This window comes from Trichosurus vulpecula, chromosome 1 (assembly GCF_011100635.1).
Source record: "Trichosurus vulpecula isolate mTriVul1 chromosome 1, mTriVul1.pri, whole genome shotgun sequence".
In the NCBI taxonomy this organism is placed as follows: domain Eukaryota; kingdom Metazoa; phylum Chordata; class Mammalia; order Diprotodontia; family Phalangeridae; genus Trichosurus; species Trichosurus vulpecula.
This window is the reverse complement of record NC_050573.1, coordinates 480,697,097-480,711,128: the sequence shown is the minus strand read 5'-3', so window position 1 is coordinate 480,711,128 and position 14,032 is coordinate 480,697,097. Positions and strand designations below refer to the sequence as shown.

At 35.8% G+C, this 14,032-nt stretch overlaps 1 protein-coding gene across 1 annotated transcript in view; it reads right to left on the bottom strand.

Moving 5' to 3' along the window:
* TMEM232 (transmembrane protein 232) overlaps positions 1 to 14,032 on the bottom strand; it is a 216,127-nt gene that overhangs the window by 103,113 nt on the left and 98,982 nt on the right. The window contains exon 11 of the mRNA XM_036747734.1: positions 7,965 to 8,203. Coding sequence (XP_036603629.1) covers positions 7,965 to 8,203 — 239 coding nt within the window. The remainder of the gene's footprint in view (positions 1 to 7,964; positions 8,204 to 14,032) is intronic.

Below are 14,032 nucleotides of genomic sequence, written 5' to 3'. Positions count from 1 at the left end.
CCCCACTTTACTCCCTTAATAATTTCTTGAAAGATGATTTCTAGGCTCTTTTTTTGATCATGGCTTTCAGGTAGTCCAATAATTTTTAAATTATCTCTCCTGGATCTATTTTCCAGGTCAGTGGTTTTTCCAATGAGATATTTCACATTGTCTTCCATTTTTTTATTCCTTTGGTTCTGTTTTACAATATCTTGGTTTCTCATAAAGTCATTAGCTTCCACTTGCTCCAATCTAATTTTTAAGATAGTATTTTCTTCAGTGGTCTTTTGGACCTCCTTTTCCATTTGGCTAATTCTCCCTTTCAAGGCATTCTTCTCCTCCTTGGCTTTTTGGAGCTTTTTTGCCATTTGAGTTAGTTTATTTTTTAAGGTGTTATTTTCTTCAATATTTTTTTGGGTCTCCTTTAGTCAGTCATTGACTTGTTTTTCATGGTTTTCTCCCATCACTGTCATTTCTCTTCCCAATTTTTCCTCTACTTCTCTAACTTGCTTTTCCAACTCCTTTTTGAGCTCTTCCATGGTCTGAGACCACTTCATATTTTTCTTGGAGGCTTTTGATGTAGGCTCTTTGACTTTGTTGACTTCTTCTGTCTGTATGTTTTGGTCTTCTTTGTCACCAAAGAAAGATTCCAAAGTCTGAGTCTGAGTCTGTTTTTGTAGCCTGGCCATGTTCCCAGCCAACTTACTTGACCCTTGAGTTTTTCGTCAGGGTATGACTGCTTGTAGAGTAGAGAGTACTTTGTCCCAAGGTTGAGGGGCTGCGCTGTTGTTTTCAGAATTATTTCTACACAGCAAGCTCTGCCACACCAGCACTGTTCCTCCCCCAAGAACCTCCAACTAGGAATGGACTCAGATGTAAGCTGGCTCTGCACTCCTGCTCAGATCCACCACTTAATTCCTCCCACCAGGTGGGCCTGGGGCTGGAAGCAACTGCAGCTGTAGCTTTGTAAGCAGACTCAGAGCTGCACCACCTCCACTGCTCCTAGGGCAGTGGCTGAACTGCAAACTCCTTTCACTCTGTCCTAGAAGCTTTTCCTAGTAGCTTTCTCTGTTGTCTTTAGTGTTTGTGGGTTGAGAAGTGTGGTAACTGCAATAGCTCACTGATTCAGGGCGCTAAGGCCTGTTCTGCCCGGCTCCTGGTCTGGTTGGTTTGGGCACAGCTCACACTGGGCTCTGCTCCACTCCCAATTCTGTGTGATAGACCTTACCCCACAACCATCCAGGCTGTCCTGGGCTGGAACCCTGCTTCCCTCTGTTATTTCCTGGGTTCTGCAGTTCTAGAATTTGTTCAGAGCCATTTTTTATAGGTGTTTGGAGGGACGGTGTGGGGGGCAGGGAGGAGGGGAGCTCACACAAGTCCCTGCTTTCCAGCTGCCATCTTGGTCAGTTGTTAGTATTTCAATATCATCTTAGAAGGATGTTTCCAGAAGAGTACCATAGAGATCTATGCATGCTGTTTGTATTAATCAATGATATAAAAAAGCTTCATCAAATTTGCAAATGAAATAACACTAGAAGGGGTATTTAATACACAGAATGACAGAATTTGAAAAGACACTGACAGGTTAGAACACTGGGATGATTCTAATAAGGTCAAATTCAATAAGAATTAGTGTAAAGATTAACTTTTGTGTTCAAAAAAATCAAATTTACACGTGGAGGATTGGGGAATCATGGATAGAAAGCAACTTGTCTGGGGAAAGATATACTGGTTTCAGCAGATGGAAAGTTCAATATGAGTCAGCAGTGTGATGGAGCAGTGCTAATTGCTAATGACATCTTGGATTTCACTAAGAAAACATGGCTAAAACAAATAAGAGGGTGAGAGTTTCTGTATTCTGTCCTTGGCAAATCCCATTTGTAGTATCTTCAGCTCCCATGGATAAATTATTCCCTTTATGCCGATAACTCTCAAATGTACCAGTCTTCCCAGCCACTCAGCTGACCTCTAATCTCATATCTCCAAATGCTTTTCAGACATCTCAAAATGAATGGCTACCAGACATAAACTCAACATGTTCAAAACTGAATGCATTATAACACACCCTCCCCCAAACTCCATCTCCTATATTCCCTATTATTGTAGAGGATAACACCATATTCTTAGTCCCTTGGGTTTGTAACCTAGGTGTCATCCTCAACCCTTCACTGTCTCTCACTCCTTAATATCCAATCTTATGCCAAGGCCTGTTGATTTGACCTTTGCAATATACCTTAAATACTCCTCTTCTCTTCTCTGATACCACCATCACTCTGTACAGACCTTTATTACTTCATAACTGGAGTATTACAATAGCCTGCCCTAGATCTGTCTGTCCCAAATATCTCCCCGTCCTCCATTCATTCACCAAAGTGACTTTCTGGAAGCACAAGTCCAACCATGTTACCACCCCACTCTATAAACTCCAGTGTCTCCCTATTGCCTCCAGGATCAAAAATTAAATTATCTAGTTGGTATTCAAAGTCCTTCATAATCCAGGCCCTTCCTACCTTTCTTGTCTTTTTAAACCCCCTGCCACATGTTCTTTGATCCAGTAACACTGGCCTCTTGGCTGTTCCATAAACAAGACACTCCATCTCTCAATTCTGGACATCTTCTCTAGCTGTCCCTCTTGCATGGAATGCTCTCTCTCCTCATCGCTGCCTACTGGCTTCCTTTAAGTCCCAACTAAAATCCTGTCTTCTACAAGATGCCTTTTCTAAACCTTCTTAATTCCAGTGCCTTTTTTCTCTTAATTATTTCCTCTTTCTCCTGAGTATAGCTTGTTTGTACATTTTTGTTTGTTTGCTCCTACATTATAGATTGTGAGTCCCTCAAGAGCAAGGACTATCTTTTGCTTCTTTTTATAACCCCAGAACTTATCATAGTGTCTGTCACATAGTAATCACTTAATAAATTTTTATTGACTGACCATTACTGTGTGTTGTTCAGGGTACCAAGATACTGTGGTGGATAATTAATAATAACTGAGAAGACAATCCAACGTATACAATTTATTAGCAAAACAGGCTTAATAAGTGAGTCAATAGACTCACCAGTTAGTCCAAAGATCCTGAATACAGTGAGACAGATTTTTATGTATTAAAAACAATCAAATAAGACCAATTAATCAAAAGAAAACAATTAACAGTATAAAGCCAGGATATAAAATTAGGTAATCTGATTTCTGATTGTAGGAGAAATTATGGGCTTTCCAGGTTCAGGAAATAGTAAGCTTCAGGCAAGTTGTGAGAAGGCCCAGTAGGTTTTTGTATTCTTTTCCCAGAAGTGAGAGATGCTAATTGATTGCATCCATTTGGATTTATGAAACAATAGATGGCTTATACCATCTAGTTTCCCATGGATGATTTGAAAAAAATAAAAAAAATAAAAAGATGGAGGCTAATTCATGTGGCAGCACAATATAGAGTCAGTGTTCATGAGATAGAATCTAATTGATGTAATTCTCACACCATACCAACTCCATTTTGTAACTAGACTTCACTCCATTCTGTCAATATAAGAACATTGATAAGGTTAAGGATATCCCAGAGGGCAACCATGGTGGGAAGGAGCCTGAAGCCAATGACAAATGAAGATTGGTTTGAACAACTACGCATATTTAGCCTGAAGAAGAGAGAAGTAATGGGGCTTGACACTGTTTGACTATTACCAAACTACGAAGAGTTTGGCTTGTTTGGCCCCACAAGACAGAACTTAGAGTAATGGGTAAAAATGACAAAAAGACTTGAGCATGATGTCAGGAGAAACTGTCTAGTAGCTAACCAAAAACGGAATGGGAAGCCTTGAAAGATAATAGGTTCCCTTTCCTAGAAGGTCTTTGAACAAAATAGTGTGTGATCCCTTATCAGGTATGCTATGGTAGGCATTCCTGTCTAGTATGAGTTTGACTAGATGGACTCTGAGGACCCTTACTATATTTCTGAGGGATCTTCTACCTCTAAATTCTAAGAACTTCCTAAAGAACCCAGTCCAAAAGTTTTTTCCTTAGTATTCATCTTCTTGACCTATCTAAAATATCTGACATTGTTAACCTCACTGATACTCCCTTTTCTGGCTTCCATAACAATATATACTTCTCTATCCCTTCACTTTTTCTAACTCCTTAAGTGTTTCCCAAGATTCTGTTTTCAACTCCTTTTTCCTGATTTGATTTTTATGCAGAATTTTGGCTCTGGAAAATGATTACTATAATACTTGTTTGAAGGTCATTTGAGACAATACAGTTTGTCCCAAAAATCTTAGTGCAGTTTTAAGTTTTAATAACTTTTAGAGTATAAAAGCTACAAACTTACGACAAAAATCCAAAGGTTAATTATTGTTATTTTAGAATATTGTTTCTTATTAAAATTCAACATAATCACTATCTATATATCTCTCTAGTCAATTTTAAAACTTTGCAAAAACTTCCATCGGCTAAAAGGGTTGTATTTGTAATATTAATCTTAAGATCCTTCTTAGAAAGAGGTGTTAGTACATACGTGACAGTTTTTATATGACCCTCACCTCCAAGAAAAATTCCAATGAAGATAGATCAAGTGACTGAGCTGGTTAAGCAAGAAGACATCTTCTTTGATACAACAGTGGGAGAAAGTGCCATTCGGAAACTGTACCACACATAATGTACAATACAGGGAGCCTCCATATTGATAAATTAAAATTTTATTACTTGAAATTCACAAATCTAAGAAAATATTGTTTAAAAGATTGTTTATGTTTGTAGCTTTTATACTTCTGAAAATATTAAAGCTTAAAACTGCACTAAAACTATTGGAACATCCTAACTATGCATGTTTTTTACAACTCATTTTCTATTTTCTATCTGCCTTCTCCCCTGTTAATGACTTTATTCATCCTACCACTTCAATTAACACCTCTATACAGATAATTACATAGTCTACTACATCTTCAAACATGCCTTTTTTCTGAGTTCGAAACCATCATTCTCAATTACCTCATAGATATTTCCATATGGATTATAGTTAATAAGCATTTCCTAAGGGCTCACTATGTATCAGATACCTAAGCCCCACCCCTCTGCAGGGTGGCAGCCCCAGGACCTTGCAAAGATGAAAGCATGATTGGGTTCAATATCTAAAATGCCTCATCTGGTCAATCCTGAGGTTGAAAATTGAATACATCCAGGTGGCTGTGCCACTAGATGACCTTTTCTCCTGGATAAGCCCTGCTTCATGAGGGGCTTGGTTACACAGTGGCCATGAAGTTTGTTGCTGCATGTATTCTTGAATTCTATCTGTTGAAAGCCCTGTGGAATTGACTCAATCCCTGGCCGTTCTTATATACAGCAGTAGTGTGGTTTTCACATAAGGTGCTCAAAGGTTCAGTGGGCAGATGGTAGTTAAAATACATTTCTCTGTATGACCCTTTGATGTTTCTTGAACTAGATGATTTTCTGATGTCTCCTAAGTATTATCTTACTATTTGCCACCTGTCTTGTAACTTTGGCTTATGACACAGTTTTAATTTGCTGTAAAAACTTAATAGTTGATTTACTAAAACACCCTATGCCTTGACATGCTCTTACTATCTACTCCAATAGTTTAACATCACTAGCAAAGAGCCAACAATACTGAGGTGGCCCCCAAGATAGATAGTGGGCCATCCTTCGTACTCTACATATGGAGATAAGGCTTATGGCTCAGATGTTCAGAGGGAAATTCCCCATCGACATCAAGAAGAAATGCCCTCATCCTTACCATAAAATGAGAAAGAATGGACCACTCCCATCCAGATGGTCAAATAGAGGAATGCTCTAGAAAGAAAATACCCCTATGTAAACCCCACTGAAGCCCCAAGGCAGCAGAGCAATCACTGACAGTCCAAGTACTGCTTTGTTGTTTTGCACTCTCAGTTGATTAGAGGAATATTCAGTACTCGTGGTTAGGTGATGCCAATATAATAAAAACAACACTATTACTGAAGTTAAGTTACATTTTCAATACCAATCAAATTATCAAAGAGATATTTTACAGAGCTTGATAAAATAATAAAAAAAATAATTTGGCAAAACAAAAGATCTAGACTAACAAGGGAAATGACAGAAAAAAAAAACATACCAAGGGATGAAAGGGTAACAGCCCTTCCTGACCTCTCTCTATATTGTAGTAGCAGTCATCAAAACTATCTGGTAATAGTTAAAGAATAGAGACATAAATCATTGAAACAGACTACATGGGAGACTCAGAAACAAAGGAACTCAAAAACACCATGTTTGATTAAGAAGAAACCATCTTACTTAGAAAAGAACTCCCTTTATGATAAAAACTGCTAGATAAACTAGAAAGCAATATGACAGAAATTAGATTGTGACTAATACTTTTCATCACATTCCATTATACATTATAAATGGGCTATATACTATACTATAAAATGAATGAGAAAAGCAGTGGATCGTATATCTCTCATAGTCAATATATAGGAGATGTATTCTTGACCAATCAAGGGATAGAGGTAATTACAAAAGATAAAACAGATAACCCTGTGTGTTCAAATTTTATCTTGTTCTGGTCCTCCTTACCACTACCGCACCTTTCTTAATCAGTATAATAAGTAAATTTATAAGTAGCCAGTGTAAAGGAGCAATATCAGGAAATAAGATTGCAAAGGGAAACCTGGAAGTCATATACAAAAACTGTCCTAGAGATCAAAGGAGCATAATTTTAAAATTGCATCATATACTAACCAAAATTCATACCCTGGTTATATGTGCGAAATCAGTGCTGTTGGCAGGGTTCTGGTCCTATGACATGTAAATTACAGACAAATTGCAGACCCTCACAATTCCAGACTAGCAGAACATCAAAAAGGTGCTGACAACTTTGAGATTGCATGAATATGCTAACTTTAAAGTTTAGATATTTGAGATGATTTGGAAATGTTAATGAACTAACCCCATGGTGGCAGAGATAAAAGTTAGTCTGTTCCCCTCAAAACCTTATAAAAATGAGACCTCAAATTCCTCCTCCCTGATAGTAAACAAATAGAATTCATTTCCCAAAAGGTTATTCATGCTGACAGTGGAAAAATATTTTTATAAATTCATGGTTGATTTATATAGAATAGGTGATCCATGGAAGATGAGAGTATTTTGAATTTGTCCCTAGCCTTTTGAGATTAACATACTATAGGGCAATTATCATGTTCTTCCATAACATCCCATGATGACGTAGTAAATAGCCAGGGCCTAGTTTGAGTGAATCTGTGGCTATCGTTATATTTTTAAATAATAATTATGTGATGTAATAATTATAATGTAATATAAATAATATAATCTAAATAATTAAAGTAATCAATAAAATTGAAATGAAAATTTAAATAGTTTAAAACATTTATTGCCCAGATTGGCACTAATTATGAATAAAAACTACGAGACTACGAAAAATGACAGAGGACATTCTCACTTGTAAGATATTTCTCTATAATTTTTACCTTTAGTCATAATATTGTCTGTAAAGTTCTCTCAGGAGACCTTACAATACTAAATCTAAGAGGGTTACTTATTCATTTAGAAGTCATACCAATGATCACAGTTCTAACAATGCCAATGCTACGCATTAATTTACTAGAGTGTTTTTCCATCTTTCTACTTGATGTAAAGTCTAGATTTGGCAAAATATTCTATTACATACAAAAGGCAACAGGAAATTTTCAGGTGACTGCTAGAAAAAAAGAAATGACTTTTGTATTGTGATTAAAGGTGATTGCAAAAAATAAAAATAATTTGTTATAGAATGACTTTTCCTACATTTTTGAAAATAATGAATTTGAAAAAATCAAAAGGAAACTATATGAAACTAATAGCAAAACAATGTGAAAAACAGCATTATGATTTTTTTAAAAAATAAAAACTATGCATTTACTAGAGAATGGTTATATTTTTTTCAAGTACCTTTAAACACATGAAATGAACAGAATTATCCCAGATAAATGAGGCTTCACCATACCTGAAATATAGGCGTATAATTTTCTTCTCCATCTGGTATTGTTTTGGTATTTGATACTTCATCTGCTTTTCCTTCTTTTCATATCTCTTTAGAAGAAGACTACTTGAGCCAACCGGTGGTAATAAAAGTTTGGAAAGTGCATGGGCAAGTCTACATCCTATATATTGGAAGAAAGTTTGGTTCCTTGGAGCTTTTATAGTTGAACAAATGAAAGGATTTATGGTGTCGTTTAACTCAGCCTATTGAAAAGGAAGGGCAAAAAATGAGATAGACATCAGTGGAATATTTGAACCAATATAACAATCATGTAAATTATCAAGAACTATAATCCAGAGAAAAAAGGAGAGAGAGTTTTAAAATATGGGCTATGTGTTAATGGAAGCAGCATAATGGCATGGATTGGGAGCTGGATTCGGAGTCAGAGAACTTGTCTTTGTCATTTATTAATTATGAAATTGAGCAAATCACTTAATCTCTCTGGGCCTCAGTTTCTTCAACTGTGAAATGAGGAGCTTGAATTAGATGATCTTTAAGGTCCCTTTCAGCTTTAATCTAAAATCATCTAATCTTTGCTACTTGTAAGTCACATATGTATGATTTATATGAACATATTTATGTAAATATGCACATATTTATAGGTATATACAATCATATATTATGTACATGCATAATGTATCTTCTAATGTTCAATCATGTGATTCTGGCCACCTATCATATATATGTATATTATATATTACATATTATTATATATAATAAATACATATAAATTTATATAATTTATATATAAACATATAAATATATAATTTACAGGTGACAAAGATCACATGATTGTTGATTAAAAGTTGGAAGAGATCTCAAAGATTTTATACACATAATATACACACACATACTATATACCTAAATGTATGTATATATGCATATATATCTATACATTTATGTATATGTGTTTGTTAGAGAAAGAGGATAAAGACAGGGAATATATTGTGAATACACTGGTTTAGGTGACTTCTAGATGAGGAAACTACTTCTAACAATCTGGGTTTGCACCGTCTCTGAAATTCTTAGAGAGTTTCTGAATCACTGTTTTATCCAAGGTTTACACAGCCTGTATATATCAGAGGCAGGGCTTGAATTTATGTTTTCATGTTTTCTAAAGATAGCTGTGCATCCTCTACATAGGCATACACACACACTCATGTATGTCTAGATCTGTGACTTTGTTGGTGTTGGGAGGAGTTCTCTTTACTAATACAAATTGGCAACTATTCTTTAATTTATAATCTTAGAGAGTTGCCTATGGACACTTACAGGTTAAATGACTTATTCAGGGTCATGAAGCCAACGTGTCAAAATACATACTCATACCCTGGCTTTCTGACTCCAAGTTCAGCTCTTTACTACTCCATTTTAATGTTTCCCTGCTCTTATATAATAAACAAGACATTGTGGAACATACACTATAATACACCAATTAACCATTTATATGGATTTTTGTGTTTCTAATCCTAATATATGTATATAAAAGTAAAATATATATAATGTTACATATCAAACTTGTTGTCATTGTTGAGTCATTTTTTTAGTTGTGTCCAACTCTTTGTGACCCCAGAGGGGTTTTCTTGGCAAAAATACTGGTTTGCCATTTCCTTCTCCTGGCTTCCCATTTTAAAGTTGAAGAAACACAGGTTAAGTGACTTGCCCAGAGTCGCAGAGCTAGTATGTGTCCCAGGCTGTATTTGAATTCAGATTCTCCTGACTCCAGGCCCAGCACATTATCCACTGTACCACCTAGCTGCCTTACATAAAAAAATTACACACACACACACACACACAATTTGGCATGATACATAATTTGAATAGAAAAAATCCTGACTTTGTCTTAACAAATATAAATGCTATAAACCTTTTTAAATGTGAAAGCCACCAAGATCACTTCAAGCTCTAAATCTGTGATTATACTACTATGACAGCAGATATATTATGATAAATTAACACATTGCCATATATTTCTTTAATTCTTAGCCCTTCAACTCAGGAGACCTTCTGAATAAATCAGAATTTACAATTAGAAAACAAAGAATGACACTGAAATGGACAACTTCTGTTTAAGCTCAACCTGAGCCATTCCTAAAGAAGGGAGGAGGAGGATGAAGAAGAGGAGGAGGAGAAAAAAGGAAGAGGAAGAGGAGATAAAGAAGGAGGGGGGAGTGGGAGGAAAAGGAGGAGAAAAAGGTTGAGGAGGAAGAGGAGAGGAAGAAGCAGAAGATGATGATCTTGTTCACTTCATGGGAATTTTCTTCTTTCCTTCTTTGACAGATGTCCATGACTGATTTTTAAATTATAATGCATATTTTATTATGTATGACACAATCATCATAACCTGAGTAGTTACTTTTAAAATGTCTTCTAATATATATTTTATGATCATAAAATAATCTACTTATAAATGAATTGCATGCTTCATTCTGCCACTTCGGATTCAAAATGTCAAAGACAGTATTTATAGACTTAAATCTATATTCAGCCTTTTTCCATTCTGTCAGGCTTCATTTTATATTGACGTCAATAGCCATCATCCATCTCTGCTAACTATTATCCTGTATCTCCTTTGTCCTTTGCAGCAAATATTCTGACCATCTACAATAGGTGTCCCTACTTTCTATTCTCTCACCCTCTTCTTTTAACCCTTTAACAATCCAGCTTCCAACTTTTTTCATCCCTCCAAATCCACTCTGTCCAGTTATATACAATGTCTTAATTGCCAAATCCCAAATCCTTTTCTCAAACCTCATTCTCCTTGATCTCTCTGTAGCCTCTGACACTGTTGATGACTCTCTCCTCCTCAAAACTCTCTTCTCCCTAGGTTTTCAGGATACCTTTCTCTCTTGGTTTTCCTCTTACCTATCTCACTGCTCCTTCTCAGTCTCCTTTACTGAATCCTCTCCTAAATCAGACCCCCTAACCATATTATCCCTTAGGATTCTGTCCTGGGCCCTCTTCTCTCTTTATACTACATCATTTGGTGATCTCTTCAGTTCCCATGGATTTATTACCATCTCCGTGCTGTTAATTCTCAAGTCTATCTATCTTGCCTCAAACTCTCTGCTGTTCCCCAATATCACAGCTTGAACTGCCTTTCAAACACCTTTAATGAGATGTTCAGTAGACATCTGAAACTTAACATGTGCAAAATAGAATTATTTTTCCCCCTAAATGCTCCCCCTCCCACCTTCCCTATTACTGTAGAGAACAATATCACTCTCATAGTGTCTCAGGCTTACAATTTAGGAGTCATCCTTGACTCCTCACTATCTCTTGCCCCACCTGCCCCATATCTAATCTCTTTGCCAAGGTCTATAGATTTCACCCCTGCAACATGTCTCACATATGTTCCCTTCTCCTTTCTGAAACTGCCATAATTCCAATGAAAGTCCTCATCAGTTTATGCCTGAACTACTATAATAACATGCTGGTGGGTCTGCCTGCTTCAAGTCTCTCTCCACTCCAATTTGTCCTCAATTCAGTGACTAAAGTGATTTTCTTAGAGCTCAGGTACAATATTGTCATCCTCCCTCTTTCAACAAATGCCAGTGGTTTTCTATTGCTTCCAGGAACAAATATAAAATGCTCTGTTTGGCATCCAAAGTCTTTTATAACCTAGCCCTCTCCTACCTTTCCAGTTTTCTTACCCCTTACTTTTGAACATGGACTCTTAATTTCATTGCTTTCCCTGGTATTTCCTATTTATTCTGTTTGTGTGTCGCTTTGTATATATTTGTTTGCACATTGTCTCCACTACTAGACTGTAAGCTCCCTGATGGCAGGAACAGCTTTTTGCTTCTTTCTATATCCCCAGTGCTTAGCACAGTACCTGATACAAAGGAAATGCCTAATATTTATTAAAATGGGAAATTATTCTTTTTATATGAATGTCAATGATAACCTCAGTGATTTTAAGATCGGCTCTTGGAAAATGTGATTAATCATGTTACTAAAATGGTTATCAAATTAGGCTGACAAAATAATGTACAGTATAATATACAGATAATGTAGTGTATAATGATAAGCATTTGAAAAATAAAAGCTTAGATAAAACAAAGAAAACAAAAATTGAGAGAAAAATAGCTTAAGTAATAAAGTCAAATAAGATGATTTAGTACTTTCATCTTATTTTGTTGTGATCCACACAGTCAAAGGCTTTAGCGTTATCAATGGAGCAGAGGTAAATGTTTTGCTGGAAGTCACTTGCTTTCCCCACAATCCAGAGAACATTAACAATTTGGTTTATAGTTCTTTTGCCTTTTTGAAAACAAGCCTGCTTTTCTGATAATTCTCAGTTCACATATTGCAGAAGCCTAGTTTACAGAATCTTAAGCATAACCTTGCTAGCGTGTGAAATAAGAACAATTGTTCAGTAACTTGAACATTATTTGGCATTGCCCTTCTTTAGGATTGAGATGTAAACTGATCTTTTCTAATCCAGTGACCAAATTTACTGTCATATTGAGTGCAACCCTTTAACAGCATCATCTTTTAAGATTTTAAATGGCTCAGCTGGAACTCCAGCTACCTTCACTAGCTTTATTGTTAGCAATGTTTCATAAGGCCCACTTCTTGACTTCTTTCCATAGGATTTGCACTCAAGAGTTCATTAATTCTTCCTCTGGAGGTGGATGGCATTTTTCATTGTAAGTCCTTTGGAATTGTATGGGATCATTATATTAATCAGAGTAGCTAAGTCTTTCACAGTTGATCATCATTAAAATATTGCTGTTACTGTGTATGATGACTTCCTGGTTCTGCCCACTTCATTCTAGATCAGTGTATCTATTTTTATCATATTTTTCTGGAACCATCCCCTTCATCATTTCTTATATCCCACTAGTACTCAGTCACAATCATGTACCATAACTTGTTCAGCCATTCCTCAATTGATGAGCTTCCAAATTTTTTTCCTCACCACAAAAAGAGTTGATATAATTATTTTTGTATATATGGGTCCTCTCCACCCCTTTTTTTTATCTCTTTAGGGTATAGACCTAGTAGTAGTACTGCTGGGTCAAAATATGCACAGTTTTATAGCCCTTTGGGCACAGTTCCAAATTGTTCTCCAGAATGGTTGGACCAGTTCACAACTCCATCAACAGTTTATTAGTGTACCTATTTTACCTCAAACTTTCCAGCATTTGTTATTTCTGATTGATGTGAGGTGGTACTTCAGAGTTATTTTAATTTACTTTTCTCTAATCAGTAGTGATTTATAGTATTTTATTCATATGACTATAAATAGCATTGATAATTTTTTCTGAAATATGCCTGTTATTATCCTTGAACCACTCATCAATTGTATAATGGCTCTTACTTCTATAAATTTCACCCAGTTCTCCATATATTTGAGAAAAGAGGCATTTATCAGAGAAATTTACAGTAATTTTTTATTACTTCATTATCTATGGTACCTCTTATGAAAATCTAGTTTCCCTGATTATCTCTTTTAATTAGGTCTATTTTTACCTTTGCTTTGTCCGAAATCATGATTACTACCTCTGCCTTTTTTTGTTTACTTCAGCTGAAGCATAATAGATTCTATTCTATCTCCTTATTTTAACTCTGGGTGTGTCTGATGCAAGGGTGTCTCTTGTAAATGTCATGCAAAATGAGTTGTCTGAGCACTAAGCACAAGTGACTTGTCTAAGGTAACAGCTACAAATTTCAGAAATGATACTTGAATCCAGGTCTTTCTGACTCCAAGGCTTCTAACCATTATATCATCCTGCCTATCTTTACAATTCATCATAGTGGAAAGATGCTAAATATAGAATCAGAGACCCTTGGTCCAAATCCTAACACTTGCTACCTTTATGACCATGAGTAAATTAGGTAATCTATCTGGATCTCACTCCCCTCATTTAAAAATGAATGCATAAAAGTAAATTAGCATTTTCTTGTTGTTCACTTGTGCATTCATTTTATCTTCAATCTTTATCTTCCTGGCTTGAATATTTTAAGTCACTTTTTAAGTCATCTTTTTGTCACTGTTGATTCAATGAAAATTAGACAATCTATTC